General features: G+C 36.4%; 1 protein-coding gene across 2 annotated transcripts in view; it reads right to left on the bottom strand.

Annotated features, from left to right (window-relative positions):
• The window catches only part of KLHL4 (kelch like family member 4), an 86,595-nt gene continuing 62,890 nt past the window's right edge, over positions 1–23,705 (bottom strand). For both annotated transcript variants that reach the window (XM_040265124.1, XM_040265123.1), the window contains 2 exons: positions 2,654–2,825; positions 1–1,435 (listed from right to left, as the gene is read on the bottom strand). In XM_040265124.1, coding sequence (XP_040121058.1) covers positions 1,376–1,435; positions 2,654–2,825 — 232 coding nt within the window. In that variant the 3' untranslated portion in view covers positions 1–1,375. The remainder of the gene's footprint in view (positions 1,436–2,653; positions 2,826–23,705) is intronic.

Genomic DNA, 23,705 nt, shown 5'->3' with positions numbered 1-23,705 from the left:
TTTATAACCAGAGGAAATAGATTTTATTTAAATTCAGTTTGTCAAAGCACAAATATCTTCATACGTTTATGTTGCTCTTTTGTAAAACTTAAAAGGTAGTACATTTTATAAGCATCTCTGGATTTTATTTGTTGGTTTCACATACTACAATACAAAGTCCATTTAAAAGAACATATTGCAGAAATTCTAAAATAGTAATTTACTTGAAAAAGTTACTGTCATAAAGAAGTTTTTTTAACATTTTCTTAAATATTTTTTATAATTGAACATGGAAGTAAGAATTTAAAAGTAAAATACTACCCAGTTAGGTTTTTTGTTGTTTTTTACTTCAAAGACTTTTTGAGTACATATATCCTTAACATTCTTTACTGGATAAATACAAAATTAACATAAAAGCATGTACTGGTACATAAAGGATATAGAATTAACCATGGATATTGAATATTTTGGTGTTTCCATGTGTTAATATTGCAGAATATCTCAATTTTACTACTGTTTCAAAATTTATTTGATTTTGAAAACTTGTTTACAATGACAGGTGTTATAAGAGTTTGCAGAAATATTTAAGGATAATATTAATGTCTATATAAGTGAGGCCCTGACACTCAAAAGCTAAGGTCAAAGTTTGCATCAATATGATAGATAGTCACCACTATATTGTATAGATTGTGTTTATAAAATTACAATAATATTTTACTGGTAACAAATCTAACAAGACAACATGTTAAGGAATTACCAAATCTTTATGTGTGCTTTGAAAGATGATACTATAAAAAGAATGTCTGTGAAAATTTTAACATACTGTGATCAGCATAACAAATTATGTCTGAGCTTTTTTTAAACCTATTTTTTACCTCTTGGTAAATGTGAGGTACTATTTAGCTATTTGGGATACTGTTTGAATATGAGGATGATGTCTTACTGTAAATCAAATGTTATCATTTAAGCTTTAGATCTTTTATATTAGTTATGTTTCAAATGATAGGGTGCTTATTTTTTTTAAATAGAAAATATTTTTAACTTATCAGACTCCTAACTTAAAATTACCCATACTTTTATAACCTTCAATACTTTGGTCACTATCAATTTCCCTGAAGCATTTTTAACATTTTAAAATAATAAGGCTAAACCTAGACTACTGGCTTTTCATTTATATTAACTGCAACAACATATACACTAAACACCCATATGTAATTTATGTTCAAAAATTTACTTTGGCTTCACAAATGAGAGCATTTATAACTATACATTAAAATGACACAAGAAATTTCATGTTTGATTACTAATCGAAGGAAAGGACATGTTTCTTCTTCCTTTTCTCTTCTTACACCATTTCTTGAAATTATTTGGTTTCCTCCCCTTTGATAAAGATAGTTTATGGTAGCTTCACCACCACAACACATGTACCAGCTCTTCCAATGTTAACAGGAACTTCCTAATGCAGAAAACAAAAATAAAGAAAGAAATGCTGTTTGAATGAACTCTATCTTTGGCATAATATCTTGGAGCTGAAAAAATCCTCAGCTGTTCTGGCCCAGCCTTCATCTTGTATAAAGATAATGGAGAATGCAGCCCAGATAACATTCCAATGTGGAGACAACATAGTCTTTAAAATGCAGTAGATCTAAGTTTGAAGGACAGGTGATTTTGGTTAAGTTTCACCTCTCGTAATTTTCTCACTTAAAAAATTGAAACTAATAATACTCATCCTTCAATGTTTTTGTTAAGGGTAAGCAAGAAAATGAATGAAAATAATTAGGGATATAGTAGTTATAATCTGTTTATCTAGTTGTTCTCTTTCACCCTTTGCAAGGTCACACAATGAAACAGAGAAATACCTGGAATAGAATCTACATCTCTTAACTACTTGCCTATAATTTTCTGAAAAGTAATTTACACAAGGTTAGAAAAACATTTTTTATCATATTTGACCAACATTCCTGTTTGCTAAATATTTCTTTCCATTTCTAAGCTGGTCCTAACCATTGTAAATTTAAGAGCTAACTATATGGCAGAACTTGAGTATTTCTGAGGGTCATAATGAATCATATTGTTGGAGTAAAGAGATAGAAACCCATGTTCTTTCTGTGCCCCTTCTTATATTAATATTTTCCTTAGAATTTCTTCTGTTGATACCCAGAACTCTTTAGAGGGTTTAATTCCAGTCTTTTACTGTGCACCAAATCCATGAATGACTAATTAGTAGTTAAGAGTGTTGCAATTTGTAGAATCTCTATAAGGAGGAGACTGAAAGATTTTTCTCCTGGGCACCAGTCAATAAGAAGGGGCAGACATTTGTAGATAAAGATATTATTCCTTGCTTCTCAAGTCAAAATACACACATAAAAAGTTGTTTAGAGAGTAAAGCTCTTGGATTATTGAATCTGATTTACTTTTCTATGAAAGGAATGAGTCCATGAAGCTTAGAAAATGTCTTGTCCTCACTTTATATAAATACTGATGGATTCTACTAATGATCAAACAGCTCAATTAATAATTCTCTATAGCTAAATAAAGCACATGCAATAAATTTCAGTAAAAGAATTTGATTCAGCCCTAGAGTGGAAGAGAATGGGATGAATTCCAAATATATATTTTAACTTTTGAATTAAAAACTGAAATATATAAATTTGGATACTTGAATTGAGAGTACCTCTCTCCATTCATCTTTCTGTGCATCATACGATTCAACAGTGTTCAAATAGGTATGTCCATCATATCCTCCAACCACGTAGAGTCTGTCTCCAAGGGGACATACAGCAACAGCATCTCGAGGAACACTCAGAGGTGCCACAGTTGACCATGAATCCTTTTTTGGATCATACCTTAAGAAGTTCAGGCAGACAATTGAAAAGAAAGTTATCCAGTGTTAAAATTAAAAATAATATACATTAATAAAATATATAGTTATCTAATAAAAAGAAGTTTAAAAATACCTTATAAATAGCAAATGTAATCAGAGTAATAAATATTAAGGCTATGACAGAATTCTCTTCAGCCACCAGAGGACACTCAAAGTATAGTGAAAGTGAATTTCCTTTAAAAAATGCTATGCATTTCTTTGACCAGTTCTCAGATTTTCTGAGGAAACTTCACACATTGGCATCTCAACGTTATGTGAAAAATGCCCTCTTTGCCATTTAGTATGATGGTTGGAACACATTTTTGTCTTATTCTTTATCAAAGTTATACATGTGATGCCTGATCTTGTTTATGAGAGCTCACATTTTAAGTAAATCAGAATATAATTGCCTTTTTGTTATATAAACTATGGTTACCATGGTTTTAATACTCTTTGTAGTTACAGTGACCACAGTCTTATTATTTTTCTTATTCTTATTCTTTCTTCTATGAAAGTTCTTATTCATCTTCACAGGACCCTGGGGTTTTTATTTACATTTTAGTTTGAAATTGATTCCTCATCCCCAAATAAGCAAAATGACAGAGCACTCAGTAATCTGTATTAATTAAAATCTTCTCCAGGAATTATTTCCTAAAATTTGAACCCAATACATAGTAATAAAATCTAAAGGAAGAGAAGAGAACTTCCCTCATGGTCCTAGTGGCTAAGAATCCACCTGCCAGTGTAGGGGACACAGGTTTGATCTCCAAGTCTGGGCAGAGTTCATATGCCACGGGGCAATCAAGCTCATGGGACACAACTACGGAGCTTGAGGTCTAGGGCCCAGGAGCCACAACTACTGAAATTCACATGCTGCAACTACTGAAGCCCTCGAGCCTGGAGCCTGTGCTCCCAGACAAGAGAAGCCACTGCAACGAGAAGCCAGCACACCACAATGAAGAGCAGCTCCCAATCTCCACAACTAGGGAAAGCTCGTGTTCAACAAAGAAGACCCAATACAGCCAAAATTAAATAAACAAATTAAACTAAATTTTAAAAAGTTTCTCTATTATAGAAAAAAGGTTTAAATAGTTTTAAAACACAGTGAACAAAAAGCTTATACAGTTATATGTGTAAATTTTCTCTGATCTTATACTGGCCTATTTGTAAATTCCAATGAAAACATTTATTTTACAAAAGATATTTTCATTTATTACCATCTGTTAATTTCCTTATATTTGTATTATTCATCTGATTTCTGTTTTTCCTTGTTTAATCATAATCTAAATCATATAACCCCAGCTTTCACTTGGTCTTCACATCCAGTAATATTTTCAGTAATATCTGAAATCAACAATAATTAAGATATCCTCAATATCCACCACATATTGTTGAGTGTCATGAAGGATTTCACCTTAAATTATGATGTTATACTGAAACCCACAACCTAAAGATCCACAGCTATGTATTTTAGCTAAGCTGAATCTTCAACACAATTGCTATTATTAACTGATGCTGCATTCATCTAACAGAGTACACTCATACAACTACACACATGTATGACTGGTGAACCAGGGCTCACAGGATTCTTTTATAGATTGGCATCCAGAGCCCAAGATTTTTCTGCATATACATGATAATTATTAATTTAATTTAATGTTCAAAAATCTGGTTAATGTTAATAATATCTGCACACTGCTTGATTAACGAGAGGTTTGAAGAATGCAGAATCTTTTGAAGAAAGAAAATTGTCACCTTGGTTATTATCTGTAAGGACACACAAGAGCAATTATTAAAGAAAAAGTTAACCACTACATCACCTTCAAATTAAACAGCACCTGTTTCTCCTGTTTTGTTTCTCTTTTGCTTTTTGGTTTCTCCTTACTTTGGTTATAAGTATATATATTCTAGTGGAAATAAAATGCAGACATAAGTAAGGAGAATTGGTCATAGACTTATTCCTCCACTTGGTGTAATTACGGATAATTTGCTTGACTTCTTTGCCACAATTTTCTCATCAACACTATAGAAATGGTAATCCCTGACCCAGCCATCATAAGTTTATGTGATGGTTTTAGAAGACTTTAATATAAATGATTATCTTAATTAACTGGATGAATCTCCTATAGTAAGCTGTTGATGTTTGAGTAGAAAAAGAGTTTCAGGAATATTGTCTAGGACATGGAAATGAGAATTATCTAACTCCATAGAGTGTGCATCTTTGACTTTCTACTGACAAGACTATTTTACAACTCTATAAGTGTAGAAATTAAGTTGGAGAAAACTGAATTTTCTTGTGATTCCTATACATAACAATAAAATAAATTTTGCTTGATAGAGATAGAATTAATTTCTAACCCCAAATGATGACCCTCCCAAATACTGTTTTATTCTCTATAGGATACTAACTACTCTTGCATCTATGAACAATTTATACAGCATTTTTCACCATTTTCCTAACTGTTTTTATGTATTTTCTTCAAAGATTTTTTGAAATAATTTGAATACCTTATGAGTTACCACATTAATTAATGAATTACACAAAACATTTGACATGTTACTCATATTTGTATCAAAGGCATAACTTTTCAAAAATTATACTTTAGCACTAATTATTTCTTCAATATCTTTTCAAAGAAAATGCCAATAAGGGGATAATGATAGTAATAATAATACTAATTATAAAATAATACAAACAAAATAATACCAGCAACTAGCTTCCATTAAGTACTTAATATGTGCCAGGCAACACACTTATTATTCTGCACCCTATGAGGCTGATTATTCCCACTTTTCACATGAGGAAACTGTTTAGAGGTGTAAAGTAACTGGGTCAAAGTCCCATAACTTGCAAATAACAGATCAGGGATTTGCACCCAGATCTTTCTGACTCCAAATCTAGTGCTTTTAACTAGTATACTATACAATTTTTGATATGCATGAAGTGCTTTTTTCCCATTAAAAATTAAATTAAAAGTGGTATATTTATAAATATAATTATATCAATAAATAAAAATTAGTTATTATGATATGTTGATAACTATTTAATTTTGTAGCCTGAATTATGAACTGTATATCCAGCTTCCTCCCATAAGTTTATATTTTCCTAGCTGTATGTGTAAATGCCTATTGAAATTGGTTTAGACACCTCATATTATTGTAAGGCTAATTTCATGGTGAACACTCTAAGTGCTAGAATGCAGACAAATTACTCTCTTTTTCAGGTCTCAACACAGAATTACACAATTGCAGGCATTCTAAGTAAAGCCAGGAAAATGCGGGCATAATAATGAAATAGAGGAAGGTGATTTAATTAAACTTTTTTATGTATTCTAGATTTTTTTCCTTATGAAATGTATGCTTTATAGACTAAAGCTAACTTCATAATTCAATACATTTATATATAAGAAACCAAGTAAATTCAACACAAGCTAAACCACTAAGATAAAACAAAAAGCCTCCAACACTGAAATAGACAAAAACATAAGACTTTAGTATTCCAGAAAGAAAATCTCTTACTAATTTGAATTTATTAAAAGAAAATGGCTATTATAAGAGCTGGGAGTTTTATTACTTGTCTCTATATATGATTTAACTTTCATTTTAGATGAAATTTTTGTGAAGTCAGGTTTGATTTTCCTAGTGACAAACCTTCATTACTTTTTATTTACTAGATATAATTTTGAATAATATTGCTTATTTTGTATAAAACCCTTCTAGACAACTTTTAATACCATTGTAAAGAACAATATGAATTTATTATATCAGTATCACTCTTTGACCTCTCCTTGTGAATTTACTACTCCAATATAACAAGTATTAATGGAATTTGAGAAAGAATAATTACTTTAAATGGGTTTCTTTGTACATTTGATTAAACCAAGTTTTCCCAAATATAATAATTACTGACACTGTCTGTTTATCATATAGGAGGTGATATAGTTTTTCATATTATCAACTGTCATATAAAGAGGAAGCTATATTTATTATTAGATACAGAAAAATACATAGTTTTACAACTGTAAGGATAGAATTCAATGCCTAGATACTCTTCCTTAAAATGAAAGCTACACTTAGGTAAACTTACCTTTACTAAAATTTTTATTTTTTTAAAATTTATTTGTTTTTAATCAAAGGAAAATTGCTTTACAATACTGACTTGACTTTTGCCGTACATCAAAATGAATCAGCCACATGTCCCCTCCATCTTGAATCTCCCTCGACCTCCCACCCCATCCCAATCTTCTAAGTTGTCACAAAGCACCATGCTGAGCTCCTCCTGTGTTGTATGCTACTGCTAAGTCTCTTCAGTCATGTCCGACTCTGTGAGACCCGATAGATGGCAGCCTACCAGGCTCCCCCGTCCCTGGGATTCTCCAGGCAAGAACATTGGAGGGGGTTGCCATTTCCTTCTTCAATGAATGAAAGTGAAAAGTGAAAGTGAAGTCGCTCGGTTGTGTCCGACCCTCAGCGACCCCATGGACTGCAGCCTATCAGGTTCCTCCGTCCATGGGATTTTCCAGGCAAGAGTACTGGAGCGGGGTGCCATTGCACTTCTTATTAGCTATCTATTTTACATGGTAATCTCAAAAACGAAGAATGATCTCTGTTCCAAGGCAAACCATTCAATATCATGGTAATCCCAGTCTATGGCCCAACCAGTAACACTGAAGAAGCTGAAGTTGAATGGTTCTATGAAGACCTGCAAGACCTTTTAGAATTAACAGCCAAAAAAGATGTTCTTTTCATTATAGGGTACTGGAACGTAAAAGTAGGAATTCAAGAAACACATGGAGAAACAGGCAAATTTGGCCTTGGAATATGGAATGAAGCAGGACAAAGACTAATAGAGTTTTGCCAGAGAACACACTCATTATAACAAAGACCTTCTTCCAATAACACAAGAGAAGACTCTACACATGGACATCACCAGATGGCCAACCCCAAAATCAGATTGATCATATTCTTTGCAGCCAAAGGTGGAGAAGCTCTATACAGTCAGCAAAAATAAGAATGGGAGCAGACTGTGGCTCAGATGATGATATCCTTATTGCCAAATTCAGACTTAAATTGAAGAAAGTGGAGAAAACCACTAGACAATTCAGGTATGACCTAAATAAAATCCCTTATGATTATACAGTGGAAGAGAGAAATAGATTTAAGGGACTAGATCTGATAGACAAAGTGCCTGATGAACCATGGACAGAAGTTCGTGACATTGTGCAGGAGACTGGGATCAAGACCATCCCCGAGGAAATGAAATGCAAAAAAGCAAAACGGCCGTCTGAGGAGGCCTTACAAATAGCTGTGAAAAGAAAAGAAGCCAAAAGCAAAGAAGAAAAGGAAAGACATAATCATTTGAATGCAGAGTTTCAAAAAATAGCAAGGAGAGATAAGAAAGACTTCCTCAGTGATCAATGTAAAGAAATAGGGGAAAACAATAGAATGGGAAAGACTAGAGATCTCTTCAAGAAAATTAGATAACAAGGGAAATTTTCATGCAAAGATGGGCTCAATAAAGGACAAAAATTTTATGAACCTGACAGAAGCATAAGATAGTAAGAAGAGGTGGCAACAATACATAGAGGAACTGTACAAAAAAGATCTTCAAGACCCAGTTAAACATGATGGTGAGATCCCTGACCTAGAGTCAAACATCCTGGAATGTGAAGTCAACTAGGCCTTAGGAAGCATCACTATGAACAAAGCTAGTGGAAGCGATGGAACTCCAGTTGAGCTAATTCAAATCCTGAAAGATGATGCTGTGAAAGTGCTGCACTCAATATGCCAGCACATTTGGAAAACTCAGCAGTGGCCACAGGACTGGAAAAGGTCAGTTTTCATTCCCATCCCAAAGAAAGGAAATGCCAAAGAATGTTCACACTACCGCACAATTGCACTCATCTCACACACTAGTAAAGTAATCCTCAAAATTCTCCAAGCCAGGCTTCAATAATATGTGAACTGTGCCCTTGCAGATGTTTAAGCTTGTTTTAGAAAAGGCAGAGGAATCAGATATCAAATTTCCAACATCTGCTGGATCATTGAAACAGCAAGAGAGTTCCAGAAAAATATTTATTTCTGCTTTATTGACTATGCCAAATCCTTTGACTGTGTGGATCACAATAAACTGTGGAAAATTCTGAAAGAGACGGGAATACCAGACCACCTGACCTGCTTCTTGAGAAACCTGTATGCATGTCAGGAAGCAACAGTTAGAAGTGGACATGGAACAACAGACTGGTTCCAAATAGGAAAAGGAGTACATCAAGGCTGCATATTGTCACCCTGCTTATTTAACTTATATGCAGAGTACATCATGAGAAACGCTGGGCTGGAAGAAGCACAAGCTGGAATCAAGATTGCTGGGAGAAATATCAATAAGCTCAGATACGCAGATGACACCACTCTGATGTCAGAAAGTGAAGCGAACTAAAGCGCCTCTTGATGAAAGTGAACGAGGAGAGTGAAAAAGTTGGTTTAAAGCTCAACATTCAGAAACTAAGATCACAGCAACTGGTCCCACCACTTCATGACAAATAGATAGGTAAGCAGTGGAAACAGTGGCTTACTTACTTACTTTATTTATTTATTTATTTTTGGCTCCAAAATCACTGCAGATGGTGATTGTAGCCATGAAATTAAAAGATGCTTACTCCTTGCAAGGAAAGTTATGACCAACCTAGACAGCATATTGAAAAGCAGAGACATTACTTTGCCAACAAATGTGTGTTTAGTCAAGGCTATGATTTTTCCAGTAATCATGTATGGATGTGACAGTTGGAGTCTAAAGAAAGCTTAGCACTGAAGAATTGATGCTTTTGAATTGTGGTGTTGGAGAAGACTCTTGAGATCCAAGCAGGATCAGTTCTGGGTGTTCACTGGAAGGACTGATGTTGAAGCTGAAACTCCAATACTTTGGCCACCTGATGTGAAGAACTGACTCATTTGAAAAGACCCTGATGCTGGGAAAGATTAAGGGTAGGAGGAGAAGGGGACGACAGATGATGAGATGGTTGGATGGCATCACTGACTCAATGGACATGAGTTTGGGTAGGTTCCGGGAGCTGGCGTGCTGCAGTTCATGGGGTCACAAAGAGTCAGACACTTCTGAGTGACTGAACTGAACTGAATATATATATTTCAGTGCTATTCTCTCAATTCACTCCACCCTCTCCTTATACCACAGTGTCCATAAATGTGTTCTCTGAGTCTCTATTCCTGCCTTGCAAATAGTTTCATCAGTAAAATTTTTCTAGATTCTATATATATGTATTAATATACGATACTTGTTGTTTTTTTCTTTCTAACTTACTTCACTCGTATAACAGATCTAGGTTCATCTACCTGACTAGAATTTACTCAAATTCATTCTTTTTTGTTTGGGTAATATGGCGTAGTATATATGTACCACATTTTCTTTATTCATTCACGTGTTGATGGGCATCTAGGTTGCTTCCATGTCCTGGCTATTGTAAATAGTGCTACAATGAACAGTGGGGGTACATGTGTCTTCTCAATTATGGTTTCCTCAGGGTATATGCCCAGTAGTAGGATTTTCTGGGTCATATGGTAGTTTTACTCCTATTTTTTTAAGAGAAATATCCATACATTTCTCCATAGAGGCAGTATTAATTTGCATTCTCAACAACAGTGCAAGTGGATTCCCTTTTCTCCACATTCTCTCCAGAATTTATTGTTGGTAGATTTTTGCTGATGGCCATTCTGACTAGTGTGAAATGATACATCATAGGTCTGTTTTGCATTTCTCTAATAATAAGCAATTTTGAGCACTTTTTTCATGTATTTGTTATCCAGTTGAAGGTCTTCTTTGGAGAAATGCCTGTTTAGGTTTTCTGCCCAATTTTTGATTGGGTTTTCTGTTTTTATGACATTCAGCTGCATGAGGTGCTTGCATATTTTGGAGATTAATCATTTGTCAGTTACTTTATTTCCAATTCCGTTCAGTCAATCAGTCATGGGGTACACTGTGAAAACCCATGAACACCAGGCTTCCTGTCCATCACCAACTGCTGGAGATTATTCAAACTTATGTCCATTGAGTCAGTGATGTCATCCAACCATCACATCCTCTGTTGTCCCCTTTTCTTCCCACTTTCAATCTTTCCCAGCATCAGGGTCTTGTCCCATGAGTCAGTTCTTCACGTCAGTGTCCAAAGTATTGGAGTCTCACCATGAGCATCAACCCTTCCAACTGATTTCCTTTAGGATTGACTGTTGGATCTCCTTGCATTCCAAGGGACTCTCAAGAGTCTTCCCCAACACCACAGTTCAAGAGCATCAACTCCTTGACTCTCAGCTTTCTTTATAGTCCAATTCTCACATCCATACATGGCTACTGGGAAAACCATAGCTTTGACTGGACAGACTTTTGTTGGGAAAGTAATGTCTCTGCTTTTTAATATGCTGTCTAGGTTGGACTTAACTTTTCTTCCAAGGAGCAAGCATCTTTTAATTTCATGGCTGCAGTCACCATCTGCAGTGATTTTGGAGCCTCCCAAATAAAGTATGTCACTGTTTCCACTGTTTCCCTATCTATTTGCAATGAAATGATGGGACCAGATGCCATGATCTTAGCCTTCTGAATGTTGAGCTTTAAGCTAAATTTTTCACTCTCCTCTTTCACTTTCATCAAGAGGCGCTTTAGTTCTCTTCACTTTCTGCCATAAGGGTGGTGTCATCTGCATATCTGAGCTTATTGATATTTCTCCATGCAATCTTGATTCCAGCATGTGCTTCCTCCAGCGCAGCATTTCTCATGATGTACTCTGCATATAAGTTAAATAAGCATGGTGACAATATACAACCTTGACGTACTCCTTTCCTGATTTGGAACCCGTCCATTGTTACATGTCAAGTTCTAATCGTTACTTCTTGACCTGAATACAGATTTCTCAAGAGGCAAGTCAGGTAGTCTTGTATTCCCATCCCTTGTAGAATTTTCCAGAGTTTGTTGTGATCCACACAGTCAAAGGCTCTGGCATAGTCGTTAAAGCAGAAGTAGATGTTTTTCTGGAACTCTCTTGACGATCCAGTAGATGTTGGCAATTTGATCTCTGGTTCCTCTGCCTTTTCTAAAACAAGCTTGAACACCTGGAAGTTCATGGTTCATGTACTATTGAAGGGTGGCTTGGCAAATTTTGAGCATTACTTTACTCACACGTGAGATGAGTGCAATTGTGCAGTAGTTTGAACATTCTTTGGCATTGCCTTTCTTTGGGATTGGCATGAACAGTGATCTTTTCCAGCCTTGTGGCCACTGCTGAGTTTCCCAAATTTGCTGGTGTATTGAGTGTAGCAATTTCACAGCATCATCTTTTAAGATTTGAAACAGCTCAACTGGAATTCCATCACCTCACTAGCTTTGTTCATAGTGATGCTTCCTAAGGCCCACTTGACTTCGCACTCCAGTATGTTTGGCTCTAGGTGAGTGATAACACCACTGTGGTTATCTGGGTCATGAAGATTTTTTTATATAGTTCCTCTGTATATTCTTGCCACTTCTTCTTAACATCTTTTGCTTCTGTTTAGGTGGACCTAACAGATGTGCCCATCTTTGCATGAAAAGTTCCCTTGGTATCTCTAATTTTCTTGAAGAGTTCTCTAGTCTTTCCCATTCTACTGTTTTCCTCTATTTCTTTGCACTGATCACTGAGGCAGTCTTTCTTCTCTCTGTTATTCTTTGGAACTCTCCATTCAAATAGGTATAGCTTTCCTTTTTCCTTTGATTTCACATTTTTTCTTTTCTCAACTATTTGTAAGGCCTCCTTGAACAACCATTTCGCCTTTTTGTATTTCTTTTTTGGGGGGATGATCTTTATCACTGTCTCATGTACAATGTCATGAGCCTCCCTTCATAGTTCTTCAGGCACTGTATCTATCAGATCTAATCCCTGGAATCTATTTGCCACTTCCACTGTATAATTGTAAGGATTTGATTTAGATCATGCCTGAAAGGTCTAGTGGTTTTCCCTACTTTTGTCAATTGAAGTCTGTATTTGGCAAAAAGAAGTTCATGATCTGAGCCACAGTCAGCTCCCAGTCTTGATTTTGCTGACTGTATAGACCTTCTCCATCTTTGGCTGCAGAGAATATAATCAATATGCTTTTTGTATTCACCATCTGGTGATGTCCATGTGTAGAGTCTTCTCTTGTGTTGTTCGATTAGGGTGTTTGCTATGACCAGTGAATTCTTTTGGGAAAACTCTATTAGCCTTTGACCAGCTTCGTTTTGTACTCCAAGGCCAAATTTGCCTGTTATTCCAAGTATCTCTTGACTACCTACTTTTGCATTCCAGCATCTTATATTGAAAAGGACATCTTTCTTGAGTGTTCAGTTCAGTTCAGTCGCTCAGTTGTGTCTGACTCTTTACGACCCCATGAATCGCAGCACACCAGGCCTCCCTGTTCATCACCATCTCCCAGAGTTCACTCAGACTCACGTCCATCGAGTCCATGATGCCATCCAGCCATCTCATCCTCAGTCGTCCCCTTCTCCTTCTGCCCTCAATCCCTCCCAGCATCAGAGTCTTTTCCAATGAGTCAACTCTTCGCATGAGGTGGCCAAAGTACTGGAGTTTCAGCTTTAGCATCATTCCTTCCAAAGAAATCCCAGGGTTGATCTCCTTCAGAATGGACTGGTTGGATGTCCTTGCAGTCCAAGGGACTCTCAAGAGTCTTCTCCAACACCACAGTTCAAAAGCATCAATTCTTCGGCACTCAGACTTCTTCACAGTTCAACCCTCATATCCATACATGACCACAGGAAAAACCATAGCCTTGACTAGACAGACCTTAGTCGGCAAAGTAATGTCTCTGCTTTTGAATATGCTATCTAGGTTGGTCATAACTTTTTTTCCAAGGAGTAAGCGTCTTTTAATTTCATGGCTGCAGTCACCATCTGCAGTGATTCTGGAGCCCCCCAAAATAAAGTCTGACACTGTTTCCACTGTTTCCCCATCTATTTCCCATTGAGTGTTAGTTCTAGAGAATCATTTATCTTCAGCATTACTGGTCGGGGAATAGACTTGGATTATTGTGATATTTTATGGTTTGCCTTGGAAACAAACGTAGATTACTCTGTCGTTTTTGAGATTGCATCCAAGTACTATATTTCAGACTCTTTTGTTGACCATGATGGCTACTCCATTTCTTCTAAGGGATTCCTGCCCACAGTAGTAGATATAATGGTCATCTGAGTTAAATTCACACATTCCCATCCATTTTAGTTTGCTGATTCCTAAGATGCGATGTTCACTCTTGCCATCTCCTGTTTGGCCACTTCCAATTTGCCTTGATTCATGGACCTCACATTCCGTGTTCCTAGGCAGTATTAGGCTTCCCTGGTGGCTCAGAGGTTAAAGTGTCTGCCTCTAATGCGGGAGACCTGGGTTCGATCCCTGGATCAGGAAAATCCTCTGGAGAAGGAAATGGCAATGCACTCCAGTGTTCTTGCCTGGAGAATCCCATGGATGGAGGAGCTTGGTGGGCTATAGTCCATGGGATCGCAAAGAGTCAGACATGACTGAGAAACTTAACTAACTAACTAACTATGCAGTATTGCTCTTTACATCATCAGACTTTACTGCCATCACCAGTCACATCCACAACTCTGTGCTTTTTTTTTTTCTCCGTATCTTCATTCTTTCGGAAGTTATTTCTCCACTGATCTCCACCTACCCTCCTGCGGAGTTCATCTTTCAGTATTGTATCTTTTTGCCTTTTCATACTGTTCAGCAGTGGCCTGCTGTAGGATTGGAGGCACTGCGTGCAGCAGTACCTGTATGGGACCTTTTGAAGAAGGTCGCCATTACCTTCATTACCTCCACCATAGCTTGGTCTCAAGTCAAACAACAGGGAGGGAACACAGCCCCACTCATCAACAGATAATTGGATTAAAGATTTACTGAGCATGGCCCCACCCATCAGAACAAGACCCAGTTTTCCCCCAGTCAGTCTCTCCCATCAGGAAGCTTTCATAAGCCTTTTATCCTTCTCTATCAGAGGGCAGACAGAATGAAAACCACAGTCACAGTAAAATAACCAATCTGATCACACGGACCACAGCCTTGTCTACCTCAATGAAACTATGAGCCATGCCCTGTAGGGCCACCCAAGACAGACGGGTCATGGTGGAGAATTCTGACATATGTGGTCCACTGGAGAAGGGAATGGCAAACCACTTCAGTATTCTTGCATTGAGAACCTCATGAATAATATGAACATTTGCAATTAATTTCTCCCATTCTGAGGACTGTTTTTTCATCTCATTTTTGGTTTCCTTTGCTGTGCAAAAGCTTTTAAGTTTAATTAGGTCCCATTTATTTACTTTTGTTTTTATTTCCATTATTGTAGGAGGTGGGTCATAGAGGATCTTGCTGTGATTTATGTCAAAGAGTGTTCTGTGTACATTTTCCTCTAAGAGTTTTATAGTTTCTGGTATCACACTTACTTTTTTGAATACAAATATGAGTTGAGAGTATATATACATTCACAGACAGGTGGGTCTAATCTTTTGTGAATTGTGTGCTCTCTGTAATTTTTTGTGTTCTCTAGAAAGCATCAATAAATTATCTAGGCAATTTAAAACTTCAATAAAATCTATAATTTTCTCAACTTCTTACAGTGAACTTTAACAAAAGTCTTGCAGGTACCATATACCTTTGGCCTTTCTAAAAGTGAAACATGATTCCCATCAAGTATATATACACAAGTGCTGAGTAAATGCTTTAGAATTTGGTATACACAATGAAATTCTGTATCAATAAAACAGGAAATATTCACTATCAATAGTATTGAGTGTACTATAGTGAACTTTTGGTTTTATAATAAATTGGAAAGTCAAATATGACTGGTTTCCAATCTTTTACAAACTCCACTTATATGAAAAAAAATCCTTTAGTCACTATTTGTCAGTAAACCATAGAGGGTTTCAACTTCCACTTCTGTAAGATGACAGGAATATACTAGATTTTCAAGGTCCTTTCCATTAGTAATTACTTATAATTTCATTATTGTGCTTCTGGACATTTATATAAAGGGCAGAACAAGTTCAGCTCTACTTTTTAAATATACAAACAACTCAAGGTGATTTTCATGTGTTTTTTATTTTGTTTTCAATGTTGCATAACTAGGGAGTAATACCAGCAAGCCAGTAGGCTAGGAAGTTCTAGTATCTTATTCTAGCACAAAAATTATTGAATAAACCAACAGAAACTGGCTCAGATAACTTTGTAGCAGTTCTGGAAATCAGTCAAGATCCAAAGCAATAAATTCCACGCTCATTTAAGAAAAAGAAGTAGGCAATTTTGTGAAATTCTTACTTGCTGTTACCCCACTCCCTCCTAGAAAGACATGGTATGGATTGGAGAAAGCAGTAGTTCAGCCCCAGTTCCTTCAGTTCCTTTTCCTGAATCAGAGAGAGAAGAGCAGAGCTAATAATCTACAATCTAACCTGTCTCAATTGTTTGCAAAGAGGTTATTTTCTGTGTTACCTCAGAGCTCAGATAGTCTAATGTGGCATAGCTCAGCTATCAGGCTAGGAAAAGCCATGAGAATTAGTGCACAGGGTTCGTGAAATTTGCGGGGAGATTACAGATGCACTGACAACTGAAAAAAGAGATGACTGATACTATAAAACTACTGATTGCTCCAATAGAAAGCTAAGGCCCTGGAAGACAGCAGGGCCAAGACTCTTAAGAAAAGTAAGGCATTTAAAAGCAGCCACGTATACAGAGAATCACACACACACACACAGGAATAAGACAATCTGGTAAAGTTCTGAGAATACCTCAAGTCTTAATGCTAGGTTGATCTCAAGCACAGAACATGATTAGTGATTAATTAGTGACAGTCTTCCTATGTATGGAGCCAATCTGCAAGGACTGGGAAGGATATTTCAAAATGTCCAGTTTTCAACAAACATCCCAAAGCATACAAATAAATAGGAAAATGAAAGTTACTCAAAAGAACAAAATAAACCTCCAGAGCCATTTTTGTTAGAAACATAGGCATCTGTCTTACTAGAGAAAGATGTTAACAGAACTGTCATATATTCTCAAAAAACAAAAAGAAAAGCAGGCAAAGAACTAAAGGAAACAGGAAAATGATAAATGAACAAAATAAGAATGTCAACAGAGGGAATAACTTATAAAGAAGAAAAAATAGAAATTCTGGAGCTGAAAGATGAAATGACTGAATTTAAAACCTTACTAGAAGGTTTAATTGGAGACTTGAGCAAGCAGAAGGAAGAATAAGTGAACTTGAAGACAAGGCTTTTGAAAATGATCAAGTCTGACGAGCAAAAAGAATGAAGAAAAGTGAACAAAGTCTAAGGGCATTCTTAGATGACAACAAGTGAGTTAATATATGCATTCTAGGAGAAGTGGAAACAGAAAGAGAAGAAGAAGAAAGGGAAGAAGAGGAGGTGGGGAAGATCAAGAAGATATGGTTCTATAGTACTAGTAGAATTCAATTCCCCACTTACAATAATGAATAGAATAAACCAGACAGAAGATCAGTAAGTACATGAAAGATGAACAATTATAGGCCAACTGGACCTACTCCCCTAAAACTCAGAAGATACATTTTTCATGAGCAAGCAAGAAACATTATCCAAGATAAAACATATTTTAGGGCATAAAACAAGTCTTAGTAAATTTAAAAGACTGAAAACATGCAGTCTTTTCACAGTGGAATGAAACTCTAAATCAACAACAGAAGGAAAAGTGATATGTCCGCACATAGAGAATACACACTTAAACAACAAGTCAAAGAATACATTATAAGGGAAATTAGAAAATATCTTGAAGCAAGTGAAAATGAAAACATGACTCACAAGTGTCTTATGGAATGCAAAGAAAACAATGATATGAGTCTTTAACTGTAAAGGCTTGCATATAAAAGGGAAAAAAATTCAAATAAAAAACCTAACTTTACACCTTGAAAAGGAAGAGTAACTAAACCCAAAGTTAGCACAAGGTAGGAAATAATAGAAGTTATAGCATAGATAAGTAATACAAAGAATAGAAAAACAATAGAAAAAAACAAAGAAATCAAGAGTTAGTTCTACAAAATATCGAATTTGATAAACCTTTAGGTAGATTGAGTTTGAGAAAAGGACAAAACACATATAAAATCAAATGAACTGGAAATTAATACTGCTTTTATGAAAAAGAGAAGATGATAAAAGTACTATGAAAAATTGTTCACTAACAATTTGATTAACTTGATAAAATGGACACATTTCTAGAAACTCACAACTCATCAATATTAAACCATGATAGACCTATAATTGTAAGGAAATCAAAAGTTTCCTAACAAATTACAGTTGATCCTTGAACAGTGTGAGTGATAGAGGATCCCTGTACAGTTGAACGTTTGTGCATAACTTTACAGTCATCCATCCATATCCATGGTTCTGTATCAGTGGATTCAACCAACTATAGATTGTAGCATGTATTTACTCTAGTACTGTTTTTCAGTTGCTCAGTCATGTCTGACTCTTTGCCATACCATGGAATACAGCATGCCAGGCTTCGCAGTCCTTCACCATTTCCTGGACCTTGCTCAAAGTCATGTGCATTGAGTCAGTGATGCCATCCAACAATCTTTTTCTCTGCTGTCCGCTTCTCCTCCTGCCTTCAATCTTTCCCAGCATCAGGGTCTTTTCCAGTGAGTTGGTGCTTCACATCAGGTGGCCAAAGCATTGAAGCTTCAGGTTCATCATCAGTCCTTCCAGTGAATATTCAAGACTGATTTCCTTTAGGATTGACTGGTTTGTTCTCCTTGCAGTCCATGGGACTCTCAAGAGTCTTCTCCAGCACAACAGTTTGAAAGCATCAATTCTTCAGTGCTTAGCCTTCTATATGGTCCAACACTCACACCCATACATCAGTTCAGTTCAGTTCAGTTCAGTTGCTCAGTTGTGTCCAACTCTTTGCAACCCCATGAATCGCAGCACGCCAGGCCTCCCTGTTCATCACCATCTCCCGGAGTTCACTATTGGAAAAATCATAGCATTGACTATACAGACCTTTTGTTGGCAAAGTGATACCTCTGCTTTTTAATATGCCATGTCATATGCCTTTTTAATAAGCATGTCATAACTTTTCTACCAAGGAGCAAGCGTCTTTTAATTTCATAGTTGCAGTCACCATCTGCAGTGATTTTGGAGTCCAAGAAAATGAAGGTCTCTCACTGTTTCCATTGTTTGACCATCTGTTTGCCATGAATTGGTAGGACCGGATGCCATGATCTTAGTTTTTTGAATGTTGAGTTTTAAGCCAGATTTTTCACATTCCTATTTCACCTTCATTAACAGGCTCTTTAGTACCTCTTCACTTTCTGGCATAAGGATCATGTCATCTGCATATCTGAGGTTGTTGATACTTCTCCTGGCAATCTTGATTCCACCCTGTGCTTCATTGAGCCTGGTAGTACTGTAGTACATATTTGTTGAAAAAAAAATCCACATAAGTGGATTTGTGCAGTTCATACTGATGAAAAATCTCACAACAAAGAAAAGACAAACGTCAGATGGCTTCACTGGTGAATTTTCTCATATATTTAGAGAAGAATTAACACTAATCCTTCTCAAAATCTTTCAAAATATTGAAGAAGTAACACATCTAAACTCATTCTGTAAGGTTAGCATTTCATTCATACCAACGCCACACAAAGACACTATAAGAAAACTACACACCGATATCCCTAATAAATACTGAATGCAAACAGTTCAGTTCAGTTCAGTTCAGTCACTCAGTCGTGTCTGACTCTTTGCGAGCCAATGAATCTCAGCACGCCAGGCCTCCCTGACCATCACCATCTCCCAGAGTTCACTCAGACTCACGTCCATTGAGTCCGTGATGCCATCCAGCCATTTCATCCTCAGTCGTCCCCTTCTCCTCCTGCCCCCAATCCCTCCCAGCATCACAGTCTTTTCCAATGAGTCAACTCTTCACATGAGGTGGCCAAAGGAGATCCAACCAGTCCATTCTGAAGGAGATCAGCCCTGGGATTTCTTTGGAAGGAAAGATGCTAAAGCTGAAACTCCAGTACTTTGGCCGCCTCATGCGAAGAGCTGACTCATTGGAAAAGACTCTGATGCTGGGAGGGATTGGGGGCAGGAGGAGAAGGGGACGACCCAGGATGAGATGGCTGGATGGCATCACCAACTCGATGGACCTGAGTTTGAGCAAGCTCCTGGAGTTGGTGATGGACAGGGAAGCCTGGTGTGCTTCAGTTCATGGGGTCCCAAAGAGTTAGACACGACTGAGCCACGGGACTAAACTGAACTGAACTGAATACTCTACACTGGCAGGATGAAGAGGGAAAAAACACATATTCTCTCACCTAATGCACAAAAAGTATGTGACAAAATGCTTTCAATCATTTTTTAATGATAAAAACAGTAACCAAAGTAGGAACAGAATATAACCAACTTAGCATAATAAAGGCCAGATATAAAAAACCCAGATCTATCATACTCAAAGGGGAAAGACTGAAGGCTTTCTCTCTGAAATCAAGAACAAGAAAATAATAGGAATTTTCACCACTTCTATTCAACATAGAGAAATAAACTGCAAACACACTGGAAAAGAAGACATTAAAGAAGATATCATGAGGTAGAAAGACATCTCATGTTCCTGGATTAGCAGACACAATATTATTAAGATGTCAATATCACCAACGTGATCTATAGAATCTATGCAATGTCTATGAAAACCCCAGCAACTTTTTTTGCAGGAATAGAGGTATCCATTATAAACCTATATTGAATGTTGGGGACCCAGAGCATCCAAAATAATTTTGAAAAAAGATGAACAAAGATTGAGGTTTAATACTTCTTGATTTCAAAACTTACTAGAAAGCTACAATAATAAAGAGTGTGGTACTGGCATAGTGGCAGATATAGAATACATAGAATACAGATATAGAATACAGAGCCAGAAATATACCCTCACATACATAGTAAAATAATTTTTGCAAATGAGGCCAAGACAATTCAATGAGGAAAGGACAGTCTTTTCAACAAATATTCATAGGAAAAATGGATATCCATCTGTAAAATAATGAAGTTGTATTTTTCCTTACTCCATATACAGAAATTAACTAAAATGGATCAAATGCCTGAACATAAGAGCTAGAACTATGGAACTCTTATAAGAAAACATAGGGGAAATGTTTTATGACATTGAATTTGGCAAAGATCTTTTGGATATGACCCCAAAAGCACAAACTATGAAGAAAAATTGGATTCAATATTAAAAACATTTGCACACCAAAGGGTGCTATTATCAGAGTGCAAAAGCAACCCATGGAATGAAAGTAATGATGTGCAAATCACATATCTGACAAGAAGTTAATATACAGAATATATAAAGAACTCCTATAACTCAACAGCAAAAAGACAAACAACCCAAATAAAAATGGGCAAGAACTGCAATAGACATTTCTATAAAGAAGATGTACAAATGATTAATAGCACACGTTAAGATGCTCAACAAAGCTAACCAATAGAGAAACCCAGATCACAAACACAAAGAGATACCACTTCAAATCCATTGGGATAGCTATGAAAAACGAATCAGTGTTGGTGAAGATGTACAGAAATTGAATTCCTTTTGCTTTGCTGGTGGGAATATAAAATGGTGCAGCTTCAATGGCAAACAGTATGGAGGTTCCTTAAACATTTAAAAATAGAAATTATGATAAAGAAACTCTAGTTCTATGTATACCCAAAAGAATTGAAAGCAGAGGTTCAAACAGATATCTGTACACCTATATTCTAGCAGCATTGTTCATAGTAGTCAAAAAGTAAAGTAACCCCAATTGTAAATTGATGAATGAGTGGATAAACAAAATGATGTGGTTTGTACATATAATGTAATATTTTTCAGCTTTCAAAAGGAAAGGAAATTCAGATAAACACTATAACTTCTATGAAACTTGAAGAATTATAAGGCTCAGCAAGATAAGCCAGACACAAAAGGATTATTTATGACTCCACTTTTATTAGGTACCTAGAATTATGAAATTCATAGAAACAAAAAGTAAAATGGTGGTTGCCAGGGACTGAGGTGAGGAAGGAATGGGGATTTATTGTTTAATGAGGATAGAGTTCAATCTGAGGAAGTGAAAAAAGTTTTGGAGGTGGATGATGATAATGTTTCACAACAATGTGAATGTACTTAATGACACTGAACTGTGCACTTAAAAATTCTTAAAATGATAAATTTTGTTATATATATTTTGCCACACTAAAAAAATAATCTGGCATAACGAACAGGTGATCAATTATTACTTTGCTAACTCTGGAGAAAACTGATATGGAAAAGCTCACCTTTACATATATCTAAGTATAATATCCAATACTTTGGCCACCTGATGTGAAGAACTGATTCATTTGAGTCACTCAGTCGTGTCCAACTCTTTGCGATACCATGAACTGTAGCCTAACAGGCTCCTCTATCCGTGGAATTTTCCAGGCAAGAGTACTCCCGTGGGTTGCCATTTCCTTCTCCAGGGGATCTTCCTGACCCAGGGATCAAACCCAGGTCTCCCACATTGCAGCAGATGCTTTACCTTCTGAGCCACCAGGAAAGCCCACATATATTTAACTGTAATATCCAATACTTTGGCCACCTGATGTGAAGAACTGACTCATTGGAAAAGACCCTAATGCTGGGAAAGATTGAAGGTAGGAGGAGAAGGGGATAACAGAGGATAAGATGGTTGGATGGCATCACCAACTCCATGGACCTGAGGTTGAGCAAGTTCCAGGAGTTGGTGATGGACAGGGAAGCCTGGCATGCTGCAGTCCATGGGGTCGCAAAGAGTGGTACATGGCTGAGTGACTGAACTGAACTGTATTATACATTTGAGATAGTAATTGACCTTCTTTATGTTTTGCATAATTCTTAAAGTTTGTTTGCATCTGTTAGGAACCAATCTCTTGAAAAGCATTCCAGATATACACTGAGTAGCAGGGAGCCAATCATTTAGGATTAAACTTAGGGGGAAAAAAAAACTACCAAAGATCAATTATTCCCTGTAAGAAACAAGGTATTAACACTATCAATTATGCCTTTCAGAAGAAAAATAATAGTATTTGTATGCTTTCCTTTAGTCTTTTCTGCCTACATTTTATCCTATATATGACTGTTAAATCAATTTTCTCCAAACTATTTTTCTTGGTAATATTCCATTTCTCCCAAACTTAATTATCCTTTTGTCTGTGAGATAAAATCCAAAAGTTTTCATCTTGACATTTCTGGCTATCAAAAATCTGGTACATAATTGAGTTTTTAATTGCTCTTCCAAATACCTTTAAGTCTAAAGTCTCTGCTCATATCTATAAAGCTTTCTCCTTTGCTTTCATGGTTTGGGTTGTGTTTTTTCCTAGATCTGAAATTCCCTCCATTCTTTTTTATGCCTACAAATTACACATTCTACTTGGTTCATGAATTTCTCTTGACAGATGCCATCCATACTGATCTGTCTTCTGAATTCTGATAACTTAACTGACTGTAAATTTGTCACTTGGACTTAGGCTATTATCAACTGCTATGTTTGTGTGTATATATACATATATATAGGACTTCCCTGGTGGCTCAGACAGTAAAGCATCTGCCTACAATGTGGGAGACCCGGGTTCAATCCCTGGGTCAGGAAGGTCCTCTGGAGAAAGAAATGCCAACCCACTCCAGTACTCTTACCTGGAAAACCTCATGGACAGAGGAGCATGGTAGGCTACAGTCCATGGGGTCACAAAGAGTCAAACACTACTGAGTGACTTCACTTCACTTTATACATATACATATATATATATATATATACACAT

The sequence above is a fragment of the Oryx dammah genome, unplaced genomic scaffold (assembly GCF_014754425.2).
Source record: "Oryx dammah isolate SB20612 unplaced genomic scaffold, SCBI_Odam_1.1 HiC_scaffold_23, whole genome shotgun sequence".
NCBI classification, from domain to species: domain Eukaryota; kingdom Metazoa; phylum Chordata; class Mammalia; order Artiodactyla; family Bovidae; genus Oryx; species Oryx dammah.
Note: the sequence above shows the minus strand (reverse complement) of the source record. Positions and strands in the feature narration are given on the sequence as shown.